Source organism: Hevea brasiliensis, chromosome 16 (assembly GCF_030052815.1).
Source record: "Hevea brasiliensis isolate MT/VB/25A 57/8 chromosome 16, ASM3005281v1, whole genome shotgun sequence".
NCBI lineage: Eukaryota > Viridiplantae > Streptophyta > Magnoliopsida > Malpighiales > Euphorbiaceae > Hevea > Hevea brasiliensis.
In genome coordinates, this window is record NC_079508.1 from 42,014,942 (window position 1) to 42,034,918 (window position 19,977).

Consider the following 19,977-nt stretch of genomic DNA (forward strand, 5'->3'; position numbering starts at 1 on the left):
TCAAATTCCAATTCTGACAAACTCTTATTCAAAGTTTTCTTCCCTCTTCTCTTGCTTCTCGCCTTCTTTTAGGTGATTATTGGACATACACTCTCTGTGTTTGTATTGATATCGAATTTTCTCCCTCTTCTTCTGTAACTTTTCGGCCTGAAAGGATGTTTTGGAGTCAAAGGGCCAAGTCCGAAGAGAGACCAGAACCAAGCTTACTCTGGGCCACAATTAATCAATTCGACGGTGCGAGGCACCATTTTGTTAAAATATTCATTGCCTTACGATTAAGATTGAGAAAGTGAATCACAATGCTTTGATCAGAGAGGGAGATATGGCTGTGCAATCTGTAGGTTCGGTTCTAAACTAAACCGAACTGTAACAACCAAAAACCAAATGTATATAAATAGAAATTGAATCGAACTTGTATGTAGAACCAAACTGAATTGATTTAATCTATTCAAAATCAGCATGGTAAATTGATTTTTTTACTATTGTCTCTTCCTCAACAAACGCAGCAAACACAATAGAAAATGAAATTTATGCTAATCATCATCTCAAATCACTCAACATTTCAACAATCGCAAATCAAAGATTATAATTAATCACAAATTAACAATCAACAATTGAAACTTTCTAATAAATATAGGAATTCAATTGACAAGAAAAAGTTAAAAATCACATCTGCACAAATCAATCAACACCAGAGATCCCATATTGCTTAACATATTACACTGATAACATTCAACATCAGAGGATGGAGACTCTGAGAGAGAGAGAGAGAGAGAGAGAGAGAGAGAGAGACTCCTTGAGGCGAGTGTGTTGAGTCGAGGCGATGTATATGCATCATTAAAGCAACAGGAAAAGGTGTTGTCATGTCAAGGTCAAGCTATTGGCGAAGGCTCAAGCCGAAGAGGATTGAGGAGGATGATGGCAACCTAAGAGCTGCGAAATAGAGGTCGGAGCTTGAGAGGGCGGCATGAGAGTTAAAATCCAAGAGGGATAGATAAAAACAATGAGAGGAATGACTACTTGGCTGGTTTAGGGACTCAAGGTGGAGTGGAGGACCAAAGGTTTCTGGCTGGACTAGCGGGTCAGTGATGTGATTTCACTTTATACACCTTTGGAATAGATTTTATATTAAAAAAAAAAAAGTATCAATTGAATTGTCATAAAATTATATAATTATTGGTTTAATTTTTATTTCTTTTAAAATAATTTTTTTTCTAAATTAAAAGAATTAAAGTTTTTTATTTATTATTTTTTAAAATACAAAAATTGAAAAAATATAATTGATTTTAATTTTTGTATTTTTTCTAATTTTCAAACAATTTAGTAGTAATTCAAAATTAAAGGGAACACTAGAAAGAGAAAGTGGAATATAAATTTAGGGACGATAATGAATAAAATATTTATAAAAATTACTTTAATTATACCCTTTAACATTCTTATACTCAAATTCATCTTAAATCTAATCAAAAGTTATCATCAATTATTTAGTTTTAAATTCGATTATTATTATAAAAAAAATATTAACTCATTTAATTTGATATATTTTAATTAATAATTTATATTAAAAAATTTATTAATAATTTATATTTTTAAATTTTAATAATTCTATAAAATATTTAAATTTCATTATATAATATTTATAAATACTATTATAAAAAATATAAAAATCATTTGATGAAATCATCTCCAAAAATGCATCCAAGTTACAAAAGGCTCATCTGTTCTAGCAAATCTAGTCAATTTATGAGCTACTTCATTTGTTTTGAACCAGCCACGGGTTACAGAGAATGCAGACCCATCAATCATTTGGGCCTCTCAGCTGCTTAATAGCACTAGAAATTGAGAGCAATTTTTTTAGAAGAGAAGGTCAAGAATATTTTATCCATTCCTATTAGCTTGTTTCGTCGACAAGATAATTTGGTTTGGCTTTTCACCAAGTCTGGTCTATATATAATCAAATCTGAGTACTGGATTGCTCAAAAAATTCATAGCATTGGAAGATCTTTAAGTCATGCAAGGTCAGGTCCTAATTCAGATAGCTTCCATTTTGCCCTTTGGCAAGAATTATGGAAGCTTAATTTGTCTCCCAAATTTGCTTGGCAAAATAATGTCTGCTTGATGATTCATTTCATTGTTATCCCTTGACACAATCTAACTTTGTAATCTCTTCTTTGCCCGTTTAAAGGTTTGTAATGAATCTCTATTTTTGGAGGAAAAAAAAAAAGAATTGAGAGAGAATAGCATTGTGAACACATAAACACGTTTTCACATAAAAAGATGCTTGAGGAGCCCATTACAGCAAAAATACTTCACATCAACACGTTTTTCAATTACCCTTTCATTTCATCTGTTAAACTAGTGGACATTATCTTGAAAGAATAATTAGAGACAAAGTGATTTAAATCAAGCAAAAGATGAATGAAGATGGTAACAAATTCCCAAATTAAATAGGCTTAAGATAATGAATTTTATATCTAATGATATAATTCATACAAAGTTTTTATTTAATTAAATAGTTCATTTTTAAATAATAATTTTATAATTATATTAATTAAATAATTAATTTTTTAATTTTAATTTTATAATTTAATATTATAAATTTGTAATATTTAGAATGATTAAAAAAATAAATTAGTTAAAGTGAAATTCGATGTTTAAGGTTGTTTATTAGTTTTATCATAATAAATTAAATAATTTTTAATAAATTAATAATACCCGTAGGGTTAAAAATATAAAATTATAATCAGATTTTTGTGTAATACTAGAATTACTATTAAAATAATATTAAAAATTTTTAATTTATATTAATTATAGTAATATTAAAAATTCAAATTATCTATAGATTTAGCGACAAATAAATTGTCTCTAAAAATTATCAATAACAAATTTATATAAAATTGTTGAAAATATCAATAACAAATAAGTTCTCACTAAAAATTATTAGCAACAAATTTATATACAGAGTTGTACAAAATATTAGCGATACATATATTATCGCTAAAGGTAATTACCAATGAATAAACCATTGGCAAACATTATTAATGATAAATTTGTATAAATTCATTAAAAGTATTAGCAATAAGTAAATCGTCGCTAAAAAGTATTAGCGATGAATTTGCATTAAGTAGTATAAAGTATAGCGTATTCTATGGTTACTTATTTTAAAATAAAGTAAAATCAATTTGTTATAGAAAATGAGGCAATTTAATAAAATTTTATAATTTATTTCATTAAATTTTTATAAAATAATACTTTTTTTTTTTCGTGAAGTAGTGAATTACAACAAATTTATTAATTTAATAAAAAAAATTTTCACATAAAAGAACATACATAATATTTTATAATAATATTAAAAAATATTATAAAAAAGTAAATAATGTATACTTATTTAGTATTTCACATTTAATATATATTATTTGAATTAAAATTTAAGATATTGTAAAAAAATAATAATTTAAGTTATTGAAGAAATTTTATTTTTTCCATTAAGGTAATAAATTTTTCATAATTAATTACTTTACAAAAACAAGCATCATTTTATAAAAATTTAATGAGATAAATTATAAAATTTTGTTAAATCACTTTATTTTCGGTAACAAAGTAATTTTACTTTATTTTAAACTAACTGTAAAATATACTATTAGCTATAGATATGTTGTCGATTAAAGTAATTAGTGACAAATTAATTTTAATTAGTGATGATATTTCATCGCTAATGTATATTATTAGCAGTAAATACATATATATGTCGCTATAGATACGTGTTTATTAATATTTTTATAAATAATATAAATCATGAAAGACATTCTTAGCAAAACTAGTGACCCCTCTCATTTTTATAATAGTATAGACATAGATTATGTGTTATATAGATTCTCAATTTCTGAAATCTAATAAAATTAACTTCTTGCTGATAACACTTTTATTCTTAAATTTTTATTTATTTCCACTATGGTCATTACATTTTAAGCAACCCTTCAAGCATTGGATATATAACTTGAGATGAAAGGTCAATTCTTCCCTTTGGGCTTTGTCACAAAGTGATTCTTTGTTCAAACTTTAAATGGACAAGAATAACATTTGGAGGAAAATTAGAGAAACATTCTCACCTTCTTAAGGGCAATTTTGTCATTGAAAACAATTTATCAACTATCTGTGAGTAAAAATATAGAAAATTATATGCTAAAGGAATGATTTCATATAAGCAATCTTATATGAAATGATAAATCGATTAATTTTAAAAATATAAATGAGAGTTTTTATAAATATAAAGGCTAAATTATAATTTAGTTATTAAAATTTTTTTAAATCTATAAGTTAATCTCTGTAGTTTTAAAATCAATCAATTTAATTTTTAATAATTTAATAAACTTACAAGTTAGTTTATGCTATTAAAATTTCAATTAAATTAGTTTAATTCTAATAAAAATGATCAAAATATCCTTAATTAATTCTAATAAAAATGACCAAAATAGCCTTGACTCTAATTTCAATCTAAAAACAATTTAGTTTCTAAGGTTTTATTTTATAAATAATTTAATCCCTAAAATTTAATGAAACCTATAACTTAATTTCTATAATTTTAATATCAAATAATTTAATTATTGATATTTTAATAAACTTAAAAATTAATTTTTACTGTTAGAATCACCCCTTTTAACAATTTATGATCAAAGCCATGCTCATCTCTATTTTAAGAAATCGATAACCACTATGAAATTTTAGTAATTTGATCTCACTGGCATTTTTTTTTTAAACATAGTTCATATATAAAAAAAATAAAATCATTTTTATATTAATTTCCTTTATTATCATACATAGAAAATTTATTTTTATGAATTATAATGGTAAATAAAATTAAAAAATTTAATCAATAAGTATAAAATTTAAAAAAAAATCAAACATCAAAATGAAATCCCACAATTTTATATAATAACAATTAAATATATATATATATATGCAACATGCGGATAAATGTCTTGGTAAGGTGAAAATTCAGGATGTGACCAAACATTTTGACCCAAATTTCGTGGGCAATTTAGAGACACTGAAATCAACATTCTTGTGGTTAAATAAAGTTTAAAATATTTTGATTCCGTGTACTTGTTTAATTATATTTCCGCAAAATATTTAATTTAATCTATGTATTTATTAGAGGAGTTTAATTTAGTTATTTTTAACTTTTTATATAAATTAGTCTAAAAATTTTAATTTAAGCTCAATTTAGTATAAAAATTAAAATTTATGAGTTAAATTTTTTTTTATTTAAATCAAAAATTAAGAAATTAATTTCTTAATTTTGGGACTAAATATTTTAATTCCTTGATTTAAGCTCAAAATTCAAGAAACTCAATTTTTTTATTTTTTTATTTTTAAGTTAAATTGAATTTAAATTGAAATTTCTTAGTTAAATTGAATAAAAGGTTAAAAATGAATTAAATTAAATTTTTCCAATAAATTCATGGGCATAATTGAGTTTTAAGCCATTATATTTCTAATGTATAGGATGATTAAGAATTAATTAAAAATAGTAGATTAGTGATATGATAATTTACGATCAAGTTTTTAAGGTGTAGCAAAATTTATAAATTAGTCCTTAGTTTAACTTTGGATAACGATTTAACCCTCATATTTTACTTATGTTAACAAATTGGTAACTCAAAATCAGTTTGCTATTAGTTCATATGAAATGACAGTAATGCCCTTTATAAAAGAAAAAACTTACCAACCGCCCAAATCAACCATGCCAAGACGAGGAAGAAAGAGAGAAATAGCACTCCTTTTCCATTGTCTTTGCACGTGATTGTGAAAATGAATTGGGCCTTCATATCCTTCGTTGTATTTAATTATGATAGGACTCATTATCAATTATCAATGACCATAATATAACCATTATTAATGACCATAATATAATCATTGTACATACGACACAGTTATATTTTATAATTTTTCCTTTGGAAGCCGGCTGTTCTTTGACTTTCTTCCGAAGTGCAACACTCTTTGCTTGCATTTCCTGAGCACGAGCTTCCTTTTCTAATATTTTCTACCTGTCTCATAATCATCATGAAGTTGCATGTTTAAGGGCAATTCTGGTATTGAATATAAATATGTGAGTTGACTATAAAATTATTGGATTGAATAATCAATTCATTAATATAAATAAAATTTGAGGATCAAATGGTTACACAAATTTAATAATTTATGAATTTTGCTATATTTTAAGTATTTGGTTGTAAATTATACTTAATTTTTTTTTTAAAAAATGGACAATAATATTGTTTCTTAAACAAAAGGATGTGTATGAACGGTTGAAATTCTTCTCATCAATGACAATGAGAGTGGTTTTGTGGTTTTGTCTAAGCTCTTGATTTCACACTATAGCTTCGTCCAAATTCCAAATTCAAAGGATTTGGCAATGAAGAGTGGATATTTGGTGCCTCTCATCTAAAACAAAGGACTTGGCAATGAATTCATAATAACTCACCTAACGATAAAAAATAAAAAATAAAAAATATATAAAATATAGAAAAAAAATTTATTAAAAATCAAAATCACCATGGAAGAAGCCAGAATGCTTGTGGATTGAAGGGACAAAAGAGCCTAGAAATTAACAACTAAATCATACAAATGATGAAGATTAAGAATGTGGACAAGATAGATATGGAGAATTGCAATTGTTATTGTAAGGTTGAGTTTATTTATTTATATTTTTTCAATTAAATTGATACTTTGAATTTAAGATTTCACCATCTAAAAATATATTGAATATCAACTCATTGGTTGAGTTTGATTTTACAATCTCTTCTTCGAGGATTAATATCAAAATAAGTAGATAAGAAGACAAAAGAAATTTGACTTAACTGATAAAAATCAGCTTATAAGTATTTAAAATTTTAAACAATTATATATTTAATTAAAATACTTATAAGTGATTGATAAACAATCAATATGTATAGTAAAAAATAATTTATAAGTATATTTATTATTAAAAATGACTAAAAAGAATATTAAATAATATTTATGATGAAATTTTAAAAATTAAATAAAAATAATATAATAACATATTTAGTCCAACTAACTTATAAACATCAAAATGAAAAAATGATATTATTTTTAACTTGTAAACTCAATTTATAGGACCAAAAATTGTTATAAATAAATAGATTAACTTATTTTTAAATAAAGAATAAACAAAGGCTATCCTGATTTCATAGTCTAACCCAATGAACTCTCTATAAATAAAGAATTTTTATATATAAAAAAATCCACAATATTAAAAATTTAACTCCAACCAAATGCTAAGGTTAGAGGTGCTAACAAGGTTATTAAGTGACAAGAAGATTTTTTTTTTTGTTAACACATGATTTATTGATTAAAATAGAGAAATGGCCAGCTGGAGAGTGACAAGGAAAATTCCTACGTATACTTGCTTCCTACGATCTAACGTAAGACTTATCAATTATGAAGTCAATTCGTATGGTGTGGTTTACAAGAACCTTCTTGTAAGTTGCCTGTAAATTAAGCAGGAAATTTAGACAAGCCCCACAATTCTCAATTCTCATCCTTCAATTCCTTTTCTTTATATCAAGAAACCATAAATTTTACCGGAACCCTATCATTATCCTAAGCAAGGTTTTCAGGGTTGAAAGGAAATTAAGGTCCCTCTGTACCCAAAAAAGCATGGATCAAAACAGTTCCAGGATTGTTGCGGGTGAGTCCAACACTGGCAGATATGGTCTTGTTTGCCAATACCAGTTTGAGGATGGATCATCCCAGTTTATTTTTCTGCAGATTGGTGATAAAAGTGGAGCTATTGGCATCAATCCTTCCCTCAGTTTCTGCACTGAAAATTATTTGCAAGTTCTTTCTTCATGCAAGGGCTTGCTTCTGTTGTCCAGTATTGGAGAGCTTGGGCTCAAATACCATGTGTTTAATCCCAATTCTAAGCATGTTCTTACTCTGCCCCAACATTCTATTACCAGGCATGTTATCAGGTCTGGCTTAGCCTTTGATGGGAATCACTATCAAGTTGTGCTTGCACATGTGGCTGACACGGAAGGGGCTTTTGGTGGCCTTGAAATGGAGATCTTTTCTTCTGATACTGGAAAATGGAGAAGATTCCATCCCAAAAATCTTTTCTTGCCGATTCCTGCACCTGATTTCGAGTTTCCGGAACTCAAGACACATCCTCTCTTCTGTAATGGAGCCATTCACTGGGAAATAGGTGGACACTTGCTGGTGTATCAGGTTGAAGATGATCACTGTGAACTGATTGAACTGCCAAATTTCTCAGAGGACTGGTGCTGGCAATCCGCTTTGACTTACAAGCGATGCTTATCGGAGTCTCAAGGGCGAGCTAACTATACTTACACCGATTTTGAAGGAGTTCACACCTGGATTCTTCTCAGTGAATATGATCATGACTATTACTCAAACTACAGCATCTACGATCGCAAAAAATTCAGGTGGGGATTAGCTCGTAGTGTCAATCATCAAGACCTGAATCTGAAGCATCAAGAAACTTACTTCCATCTTGGCCAGAGGAAGTGGGAGCCCTATGATGCATCTCCTATAGCCGTCTGTGAAGATTCAGAAACATTGTATTTGCAGCTTCCAGGAACTGTGGTTTCTTACAACACAAGGACAGACGTTCTTGAGCAAGTCTGCACTTACAGTTTTCCAGGAGAAAATTTCAATTGCTGTTCATTCTTGCCCTTAACATATGGCAGGCAAATTGAAGGAGAATCTGCAAGTGAATCGTTGGAAGTTGGAGTAGTTGATTTGCCAATCAAAGAAAAGCTAAGGACCTTAGCATTCTAAAAGTGAAATTTCTTATACTAGATTGTCAATAACTTAGCAGCATTACCTTGTATGTTGTCTTCTTAACTTCTGTATTTCACCTATGGTTTTGAAGAGTCTGAGTAGCATTTTCCGTCCACTTTTCTGATGAGATTGTATATAGATACTGAAATAACATCAATTTTGCCAATGAACAGATAATTCAATGATCAAATTTTTATTTGTGACAGAAAATTAATGCAGTCAGATCCTGACAACTCTGATTGGCAAGGATTATGACATGTTATAAAGGTCCTCATGGAGATTAAAAATGTCCAAAAGGACCTTTGAAATTTTGGGCTGAGCACATTGGTGTAGATAACTGGATCAAATAAGTTCACAAACGGTTTTGCCATGGCCAAAAACTAGTTTGTCAAATTCAAAAGGGCATAACTCTTCCAACAGATAAAGTTATGAGGCATATAATATATCAATGGAATGTTTATTTAAAGCCTTAAATTGCCCTAATTGGGCTTGTTCAGTTGTAGTTCCTCATTGGAGTCACAAATGTTAAGAAATTCCACTTGTTCAGCTTCAAAAGTAACACACCAAATTTCCAAAAGGTTTTACTTTGAAAATTTAAGCTCAGGGGTTTAGAACAAGTTTATCAACTGAAAGTTTAGATGAAGTCCTACTTCCTTGAAGTGGTTGTTGAGAACTTTGGTGTTAATAACCTAGTCAAATATGCCCATAAACTGCCAATGTAAAGAAAAAAGTTTAATTGGTAGGAATGACAACGGAGCAATCGGAAGCAAGGACCACTCCCCTATCTCTGCCCACAAGAGTTCGAAGTCAGGATAAGAACTTACTCACAATAGAGCGAGGTGCATTTCTTTTTTTTTTTTTTTTTCATTTTAATTTATTATTACATAATATAAATTTATTTATTAAAAAATTAAAAATTAAAAATATAAATTTTAAATATAATTTTAATAATATATTTATATATTTTTTTTAAATTATAATATTTGAATAAATATATATACATTGAAATAAATTATTTTTTAATAAAAAATAATAATATATTATTATGTCAGATGGTTACGGAAATTTTCGGCGTAACTGAAAAAAGGTTTTCCATCCACTGAGGTCGAAAACATTGATCGAATTTGAAATGGGTCAAATCGTATTGAGAGGAACGATTATCATCCCTATGCATCGGTCAATAACTCGTGCACCATATTCTAAGTGGAGTTACGTGGCTTGTAATATATGAATGGTATGTTCATTTAGAATCCCAGATTGCTTAACTGGACTTGCTCGGTTGATGAACTTGCTCGGTTGAGGTAAAAAAAATGCCCCGAAAATCAACAGAGCTCGAGAGTTCGGAATAAGTTTGTCAACAAAGGGCTTGGATGAAATCCTGCTCCCCTCAAACATGATCAAGCACTTCGATAAGTGGCCATTATCAGGTCAAATAAACTTAGAAATTGCCACAATAACACAAAAAGTTAAACTACACAGGTCTAAAATTATTGTGTTGCATTCTACGCGACATAACTCTTGACACAGTTGGAGTTAGAAGTCCACAACATATCAATGGAAAGCTCATTCAGTGCACTAAACTAGCTCAACCGGTTGAGTTCCACATCAAGGTCAAAAATCCCCAAAAATTCAACTCAGCCTCACTTAAACAGCATACTGTTAAAAGGGATGGAAGTCTGGTAAAGATTTATCAACTGAATGTTTGGGGGAAAAAATATTATAATTTAAATTGAACCAAAACTGAAATATTAAAAAAATAAACTAAAACAAAATTAAAACATTGAAAAAACAAATCAAAACAAAACCAAAAATTTAGTTATATTTGGTTTGGTTTTGGTTCTTAACAAGAACTGAAAACCAAACTGGATCCGAACACTCTAGTTTAGTTTCATGTTAGCAAATGTAACACAAAGATGCATTGTTCAGCAAAACCAAAATGTCAATGCTCTAAATCTACAAAGCATGAGGTGGATAGCTTCACCTATCCCACTCTAAACCAGGCTCTAGCTGATTCGCTTTCGGTGGACTTCCCACCTTCTCTTTGGGCAGCTTGGCAGTCAACCGATCCCAACCCATGATATGGGGCAATGCAAACTGCACAAAAGGACACAAAAGTTCTAAGGGGAAAAAAAATAAAAAGATTGAACGCTTAGGTAAACCCTGAATTGTCAAAAACAATCAAACATGCCAAATAAACAGCAATATATACACTATCACAGTCAAAGATGAATAACAACAACCATGACATTCAAACAACAAAGAAAATCTATTTATTTGACTTCTGAATTTTAGACACAGCTGTTAGTGTCAAGAGGGTACACAAAAATCCTTTGGTTCATTTTTGGTAAATCAGAATATGCATCCAATATCTTTCAATGCTGCAGCAAAAGATGTTACTCTAATATCATACGCTTAAAAGATAACACAGCACGCTTGAACATTTTGCTCGCGTGAAAACAAAGACAAGGCAGTATCAGATAAAGTGCATACGCTTTGGTTAATAAGTATCAAGTTGGTGTCAAATATCTCCGCTTACATGAAACAGTATCTATTATCTACTCCTTTTTTGCTCTCTCTCTCTCTCTCTCTCTCTCTCTCCGCCCCTCTCTCTTTTTTCCTCTCTAAACTGATTTATCAACCTTAGTTACTGGTGTACAAAAAAATAGGTTAGCCGCATATCAGATATTGGCTGAGAATTTGTGATCAAGAATATATTTCCTGGTGGAGACAATTTGCCTGGCCGTACTTTGAGGCAAATATGCATTCCACTATCATCTTTATGTTCCTTTTTTTTTATGAAGCAGAATGTTTCAGGCGCATTTCAAAATAGTTGGTCATGCACATCCTCCTTATGGTGGAAAAGATAACTTCAATGCGCGTCAAACAGAGTCTAACCTTGTTTAGTTCAGATGTTTGAATTCCAGAATGACATCACAATTGGCACTCTTTCCAGATATCAAGCTACTTCAAAGACAATGTTAAGACCTATACCTGATTTATGAGAACTTCTATACAATCACCCATAAAAGGCAAGTATTTCCTTTCTCAACACATAAGTAATAGCATATAACATGGTTTCACTGGTTCTTTCCTCTATCTATGAAGATCTACATTACATGCAATTTGGGATCCATAACTGATTATTTGTAAGAGTTTTAGTATCTAATTAGCCAAAAATAACACCTAGAATTTTGTATGCACACAACCTAGTACAATTAGCTTCTTACAGAGTATTTATGATCTTCAATGATAAACCTTTATAAATGAGCTTACATATCTCTGCATTCATAGCAAGTAAATTTTGGGATGAAGAATCATTGGACTTCTTCAATGTGCTTCTAATAATAAATTCAGTTTTTGCAAGAGATAGTGAATATAACATAAGGGAAAGAACAGAGGAAAAAGCAATGCACATGGAAAAAACTAGTTGACACTAGAAGTACTAATTGTTGCCAGTATCATTACTGTCATGACCACAACAGACAAAGGCATGCAGGAGAGAAAGCTTTCTTCTTCATCATCTATCTCTCTTGCTTGTCCTCTCTCCATTATAAATGTTTCCCATTAATGAATTCAATTCACTTGGCAAATGACAAAAAAAGAATGTTCTCTAGTTCCTCATATTGTACCCTCTGAAAAGATTTACAAAGCTAGCAAAATTATACAAAAGGAATGTAATAAATAAGAACAAATAAAGGACCAAGCAGATGACTAATATTATGCAAAGAATCTGAATCTTTAAAAGTAGAATAAAGGTCATTGGTCTCATACCTAACAAAATTTCCTTATCAAGCAAAGATAAAAAAAATAAGGTAGCAACTTTTCTAGCCTCTTATATCGAATAACTAATGCATGTTAATTATAATGTTATGGAACTTCTCACAGATATCTATTTTCTGATTAAAATAAAGAAAAGAATCATAGTTCCAGCTATACTGTGAAGCACAGAAGCAGCAAATAAAACAGAATAATTTTATTATGTCATACACTGCAAGCTGTCTTCAGAACTGCAAATTCGCCAGCTGTGATAGGAACATTGAATCGGTCATTGGTTCTTAAAATATTGTTAACAACAGCTGCAAGGAGAAAAAAAATCGAAGTCAAACAAAAATTTAAATATCTGGCCACGATTAAAATAAAAAATAACCTTTCAAGTTTTCCCACGATAACAATATAGGGAAACTTTTGAAAATGAAAAACAACTGATATAAACTAAAGTGGAGATGCTATTGACAAAAGAAAATTAGATAATAGATCCCCATGTGTCTTGCAGTGAGATAAGATCACTTGAGGATTTCCAATGATGGGAAAACACAAACATTATTCATTTTGATATAGTACTGAAATTTGGCTTGGCAGGAAACAAATTGAGCGAGATTAATTGCAGATATAATGAGATGGCAAGTAAAAAGATCTTAGATCATGATACATCATAGGGGTAAAGAACAAAATAAAGATTGGATGAAAATGGGAATTCAGGGATACAGGAGAGCTGACAAATTGAAAAGGAACAAGGGCAGAACTAGCAATAAGAAGGAAAGAAACTGACATAGAGTGAACATGTTCATAATTAAGCATGCCTCCAAATTGAAACCACACAAAATTCCATCAATGAAAGCCTAACGAATTGAAAGCATTACAGACTTTTGGTTCCTTATCTTCAAACAGGAATATTGATATTAAACACAAAAGCTAGTTTTACTCTAAAGTAAAATAAACATATCCATAAAATTAAATATCAAATTAAAAACTATTAAACAGTAAACTATAAGATGTTGGAAGCAGCAGAAGTTGTATAAGCACACTATTGATAATTTTATCAAATTTTACCACGAATAAGATGAAACTGAGTACTTTATGGGCTGATATGAAGAACTAGATGACGTAGCCTGCTAACTAATCAGACACTATACAAGGAACATTGTGTTTCTACGAAACTAGATGGGTGACAAATAGATGGAGAGCCTACTAGCTTTTCCTAGCATGCAATTGCTAGGATTCATACTCATTGATATCAAAGTGTCAACAGAGAAAAAGGATGTACATCAAACAGCATAACTTCTCACCAAAGACTCGCAAAAGTAGGCACTATACAGAATTAGCCCCTGAACTAATTAGAAAAAAGGCATTGTATCCATGGTCTTTTATTTTAACCAACTGCACCATTAAAATTTTATTTTCCAAATTAATTAGCGTGATTTCTGCATTTCTCCCAATTAGCAAAGGGCATGGATATAGACACATTGATGCAAGGAAAAAAAAAAAGACAAGATGCAATTTCTATCATTTAAAATTACAAAATAATTTTTATCATTTTAGCCTTTTTTGTTGGCCGAAAAATGCAAAAATATCCATTAAAATATATCTCAGAATTTTCAGTTCCACTAAAAACCAAAGTCTCTCTTTATCATCATTAAAATATGTCTCGGAATTTTCAGTTCCACTAAAAACCAAAGTCTCTCTTTATCATCAAAATCAAATAAAAAATTAAGCCTGTTCGTTATGAAGATAAAAGTTTGAGCATGTAGTAGGTTCCAAATAAAAAGGATAAGGGGCACGATAGACTTGTTCTAACTAGTTGAGGACCATATATTAATAATCAAGACCACACTAAAGCTTTATTACAGTTCTAAACATCACACAACTTCCTTTTAGACAACATCTTGACCTTGTGGCCAAGCCATAATGACTCCATCAAGGAGCAAGTTGCTGCTATCTTTGATCCCTACATTCAACCTGAATCCTGTCTTCCATTAAATATATATCTCTAAATTTCTCATGTGATTATGAAGATGTTAGGTTCTGAATCTCCAAATGGAGTTTATGTAGGCCTAGATGTAATTTCGAACAGGATTTGGATTAGCTGATGGGGCATGACACTCAATTTCCTAGATCTAGCTTCATTTTGACACTTCCTTCAATGTGCATACATTGGTAACACTATTTTGCTTTTAATTTGACATCATCTTTAGAGTTTTAAGTACATCTTATGTCTTATAATTACATTATCTACAAAAGAACCTGACACGGCATCATCATTGCCATCATGCATGAAATTTACTCATAAAAGCAAATTCTAACTCCCAGAAAAAATGAAATCCACTATCTTCAATATGCTTTTTACATTTTTTCCTTCTCTGCAGCTATGACAGTACTCTGTTGCAGCAGTATAAAGAAATTATTCCCCATAGTTCATAGTGACTAACATTCTCGCAAAATATTAAAATCATGTAAGCAAAATAACTCACCACAAGAAGGGAAAAAATGCAAAGCAAAATAAATGCAGAACAAAAAATTTAATGCAAAATTGCAAATGCAATCATGACCAGAAAGAAAGCTTACTTAATGACATAAAATAACCACCACCATCTGCCTGTGGCTTAATTGATAAGCTCTTTCTCACTTGTCCAGCATTACTGTGACATAAATTGGTTGATCAAAGAAAGATATAAGCAGGATGATGCAACCTCAAGGCTCAAGAAGATTTGCCATCTTGATTTGAGTCCAGAGATGGCAATTGCTTCTAAAAATTTGAATAAAATACAGAAAAAAGAGGAAGAATTCAAAAATCAACCTTGACAACATTGAAGGATCATGGAAGAATTCAGAAGAATCTTTGGGACCCAAGCTAATCAAAGAACCAACCTCTGTTGCTGACAAAGCAAAATGCTAAAGAAATATCAACAGAATCAGTCCCAACCTCTGGAGGGGAGGGATAGAAACTAAATTCACTATTACTGGAGGTGGGGCCAGGGCTGTGCTTGATTGATAAACAGATTAAGATAGTTGGTAGAGAAAATATGAAGAATTCTACCTGCCGCTTTTCATAGTCATACTTGCGCTCACCCATAGCAGGCATGAAAGTCAACATCATAATACCACGGCGTTCAACTTTAACATTCCCTGACTGCATAAAATGCAGAGGAAATTAAGAGAACTTTTTAGCTTCAAAGAAATGCATATGGAAAAACAAAAAAAATAAAAAATAAAAAAGTTGAAAGTTAGGCTTACATCCAACTTAGTGAAAGTTGGTGGGACAGGTTGAACTGAGAGTGCAGCTTTTCCCTTGAAAACAGAGTAAGGAGCATATATACGTTCTGCAAAACTTCTTTGCAGTTTGAGATATATAATCACACGTAGCAACCAAGCTTGAAAGACTCATAGAAAAATGTTCACATAAATGTCTATACTACCGTTTGCAGCAAAATCCTGCCTAGCAGTTGAAATGCCAGCCTGGAATGTAAGAGCTTGCAACCTTGAAGCATCTCTAACATCAACATATTTCCCCAAAGAATTCCCATGTAGACAACAATAGCCACCAGAAAATCAGAAACTATAAGAACAAGTAACACAAACCTTAAGAAATTTGAAATAACTTCATAATCAAATTCAAGTTCTTAGAGTAGGGTCAAAGGAACTATTATGGCTTTATTGTTATTTCAATATAATAAAGAGGCACGAAATGGACTAATAAGAAACTTCTCAATAATGCACAACTTCAAATATCTCAAAACCTAGTATCAGTGAACAGATAAGTTCAATCAAAGGAAGTATAACTTGATATACCACCGTTGCTCAAATGTAAACAAATTAAAAATTTTGAAAATCCTTTCCTTTTGAGTTCATTTGAACAAAGTGTACCATACACATAAGAGAACGGACTAGAACTAGATGTAGAAGGGTGCCCACAGTCCCCAGTGGAAAAGGCTCAGGAGCAGAATGTTCACTGCAAGAAGCATTTTCCCTCTCTGATTTGTTGCCAAGAAGCTGTTTACAATTTGTTGTAAAACCCGGATTGACCCAGCGGATTGACCTGATAAAAGCATCCCACACTTGTGGGAGCACTGTATGCAACAGAAGAACTTTCAAGACAGGAAGCTGGGCCTTCAATCACTTAGTATCTAACATCTCCAAACAAAAGCCCTAGGCAACTACAATTTTTCAAAAACAACAATTCAAAAGTCGTAGAACCTAATTTGGTTAATGAAAAAACCCACTATCAAAGAGAGAGAGAGAGAGAGAGAGAGAGAGAGAATTGAAATCGCAGAGTTACATACGCTAAAAAATCAATTTTTCCACTATCCCACATTTTCTCGGAGACCAAACAGGGAAACGGAAATGAATTTACGAAGAAATAAACAGAAATTACCGACACTGAGCATCAAAAAACAAATAAAAGAATAGACCTAAAGTTTTGATCTTTTGAAGATAAAAAGTTGAAGATAAAAAGTTCAAACCTGGAATGCTGCAGTAATCGCGATAGCTTCATCGTCTTGTAAGAGATGAAAGGCTTAGTCCTTCAGACTTCAGATTGATAGAGTGAGGGTTTAGAGTGAGTACAGTAAAATCAAGTAAGCAAGGTTTAATATAAGGCTGGACGTGGGTGTACGAATATTGTGTACGCCCCTTAACATATATCTCGGGCTAAGGCCCAACACTAAACTATCGAGTGAGAAGGATAAAAAAAAATTTTGTTCTTGGCCCAGCCCGCCATGATTGAAAAAATTATATGTTTTTCCATAATATATATATATATATATATATATATATATATATATATATATATATATTTTAAATATAATTTTAGTTGGTTGGATTTGACCACCCAAATAAGTTCAACACATGAATCCGCACAAACGGTTAACTGTTCATCGAATTAATTAACATCAAAACCCACATTTTAAGTTAGACAATCAGAGAGAGGCAATGGGAATAGGCTTCAAGTGTTATGGCTTTGTTTTTACTAGACTTAGTCTTCTTTGATGATTATCTCCTGCCCCTTCAACTGGGGAACGACCCTCTTTCCTTCTTCTCTGGCAATCAAAGAGAGGCAATGGGAATAGGCTTCAAGTGTTATGGCTTTGTTTCTATTATACTTGGTCTTCTTTGATGATTATCTCCTGCCCCTTCAACTGGGGAACGACCCTCTTTCCTTCTCCTCTAGCATGAATCTACCCTAAACTCTTTGAAGCGAGGCTATAAATATTTTTGAATTTTTATTTTGTTGGCTTGCAAATTTGAGGACAACAACAAGGGTTTGCTTAGAATATGTGAAGACTATGGTTCCTTAAGCTCAATAGTGGTAGGATTTCCCTTTGTGGCTATGTACAAATGCATGGGTTGGGGTGAGTCAAGGACTCTGTTCCACGACATAGAGCCAAGAGTTGCTTGCGATCATCGGGTTCCTCCTTTAGTCTATATAGATATCTCTTGGAGATGTTACCGATGCCATTCTCTTAGGCATTCAATCTATTGATGCCAAAGGTTCAAAAGAGCATTGTCCCATGCCTGGGTGTTCCCCCTGGCTCCAAATCTGATCCTTACCAAGGTTCTATGTCTAGTTCTTTGTTAAAGGATCTTAAGGGTTGTTTCTTTCTAAAGGAGATGTTACATTTGGAATCACTATGGGTTGCTTAGTATGATTTCATCATGCTGTATCTAATTGTGAAGAATTTAGCTAATAAATTTTGTAAATGAGCAAAAGCTGTGCAGTTTCATTGAATAATGGTGTGTTTATATACAAGTAAAAGAATGCTCTAGAAGCTATTTTAGAAGAAATCTCTATGCTACCCTCCATTATTTACAAGTGATTCTAACTAATTTACAACAACTTGTAATGCCATTCTTAGCTGGAATGGCTAGCTGGGATAGCTGAAATGAACAACATGTGGGAGTGATTGATTGCTCCGATGCTTTGAGAGAAATTGCAGAGTTGAATTGGGCCTAAGGAAGAATGGAGCTGTAGAACTGAACTAGACCCATGACAAAGCTAGATGGGCTTGTAAAAAAACATCTAATCCACTTTCACCCATCACATACACATTGTTTTAATCCCATCAGGCCCCCCCTCAATATGGAGACACATGGATGTCGTGTACTCCCATCTTGAAGAGGTGCTCATTGAATAAAACTAAAGCCAGAGGCTTTGTGAAGATATCAGCAAGTTGGTGCCGGGATGGTACATGCACAGTGCTGATAAAATCTTTAGTCAGTTGATCCCAAACCACATGACAATCGATTTCAAGGTGTTTAGTCCGCTCATGGAAGATTGGGTTAGCAGCAATATGTTCTGCCACTTTATTGTCACAATGCAAAGCAATTGGAAGGGGCAATTGTAAACCAAATTCACCCACAAGATAGCTGATCCATTGTAATTCGCAAATCGTCATTGCCATGCTTCTGTACTCTGCTTCAGCCGAGGATCGACTGATGGTGTATTGCTTTTTAGCTTTCCATGAGATCAAGGAGGGCCCAAGGAAGATACAGAACCCAGTTATCGATTTTCTTGACATGGGGCAAGATGCCCAATCTGCATCACAGAAGGCTATAAGCTTTAAATCATTATCTGATGGATAGAACAAGCTCTTTGATGAACATCCCTTCAGGTATCTTAACACATGGATGGCAGCATCCCAATGAGTTCTTCAAAGGGCTTGCATAAATTGACTTAGCTGCTGAGTTGCATAAGAGATATCAGGCCTCGTAAGCCCCAGGTACATTAATCTTCCCATTAGCCTTCTGTATTTATCTGGATCTTGTAGCAATTCTCCTACTTCATTGTCTAATTTTATTCCCTTGGGCAAGGGGTAGGTAGCTATATTGGCATTCTATAAACCTGTATCCTGGAGAATATCCAGGATGTATTTTCGTTGATTTAGAAACATCCCTTTTTCTGACCTGGCAATTTCAAGCCCCAGAAATTATTTCACATACTCCAGGTCCTTAATTGTGAACTGTTTATCCAAAAATTGCTTAACTGCTATAATTCTTTCCTCATTTGCTATTGCAATTAACAAATCATCTACATAGACAATTAAGGCTAGAAAATCATTTCCAGAACCCATAGTAAATAGGCAATGATCAAATGCAGATTGGTGGAATGCAAAACTCTATAATTTGGCAGTTAGTTCCTTATTCCATTGTCTCCCTGCCTGCTTAAGGCCATAGAGACTTTTCATGAGCTTACATACTGGTCCCTGAGCAGCTTTAGTATATCCTTCTGGGGGCTGCATGTACACATCTTCATCTAGATATCCATGCAAGTATGCATTGTTGATATCGAGTTGATGTATAGGCCAGTTGAACTTTATAGCTACAGCCAAAAATAATCTCACAGTGACTAATTTAGCCACTAGAGAGAAGCTGTCATGATAA

General features: G+C 31.6%; 1 protein-coding gene across 1 annotated transcript; it reads right to left on the reverse strand.

Moving 5' to 3' along the window:
* Positions 1-10,571: 10,571 nt before the first annotated feature.
* On the reverse strand, positions 10,572-17,201 carry LOC110651639 (single-stranded DNA-binding protein WHY2, mitochondrial). The gene is made up of 8 exons (XM_058137869.1): positions 17,061-17,201; positions 16,017-16,090; positions 15,835-15,920; positions 15,638-15,730; positions 15,398-15,492; positions 15,166-15,239; positions 12,811-12,899; positions 10,572-10,917 (listed from the first exon to the last, which is right to left on the reverse strand). The coding sequence occupies exons 1-8, from the start codon at positions 17,090-17,092 to the stop codon at positions 10,801-10,803; spliced, it is 660 nt and encodes a 219-aa protein (XP_057993852.1). The 5' UTR covers positions 17,093-17,201; the 3' UTR covers positions 10,572-10,800.
* Between the last annotated feature and the right edge of the window lie 2,776 nt (positions 17,202-19,977).

Excerpts from the sequence above, each read along its gene's own strand:
- LOC110651639 (XM_058137869.1), bottom strand. The coding sequence starts at position 17,092 with ATGAAGCTATCGCGATTACTGCAGCATTCCAG. Across the intron at positions 15,731-15,834 it reads CAACTTTCACTAAGTTGGAT|TCAGGGAATGTTAAAGTTGA; the intron begins GTAAGCCTAACT and ends CATTTTATGCAG. Across the intron at positions 10,918-12,810 it reads TTCTGAAGACAGCTTGCAGT|TTTGCATTGCCCCATATCAT; the intron begins GTATGACATAAT and ends CCTTTTGTGCAG.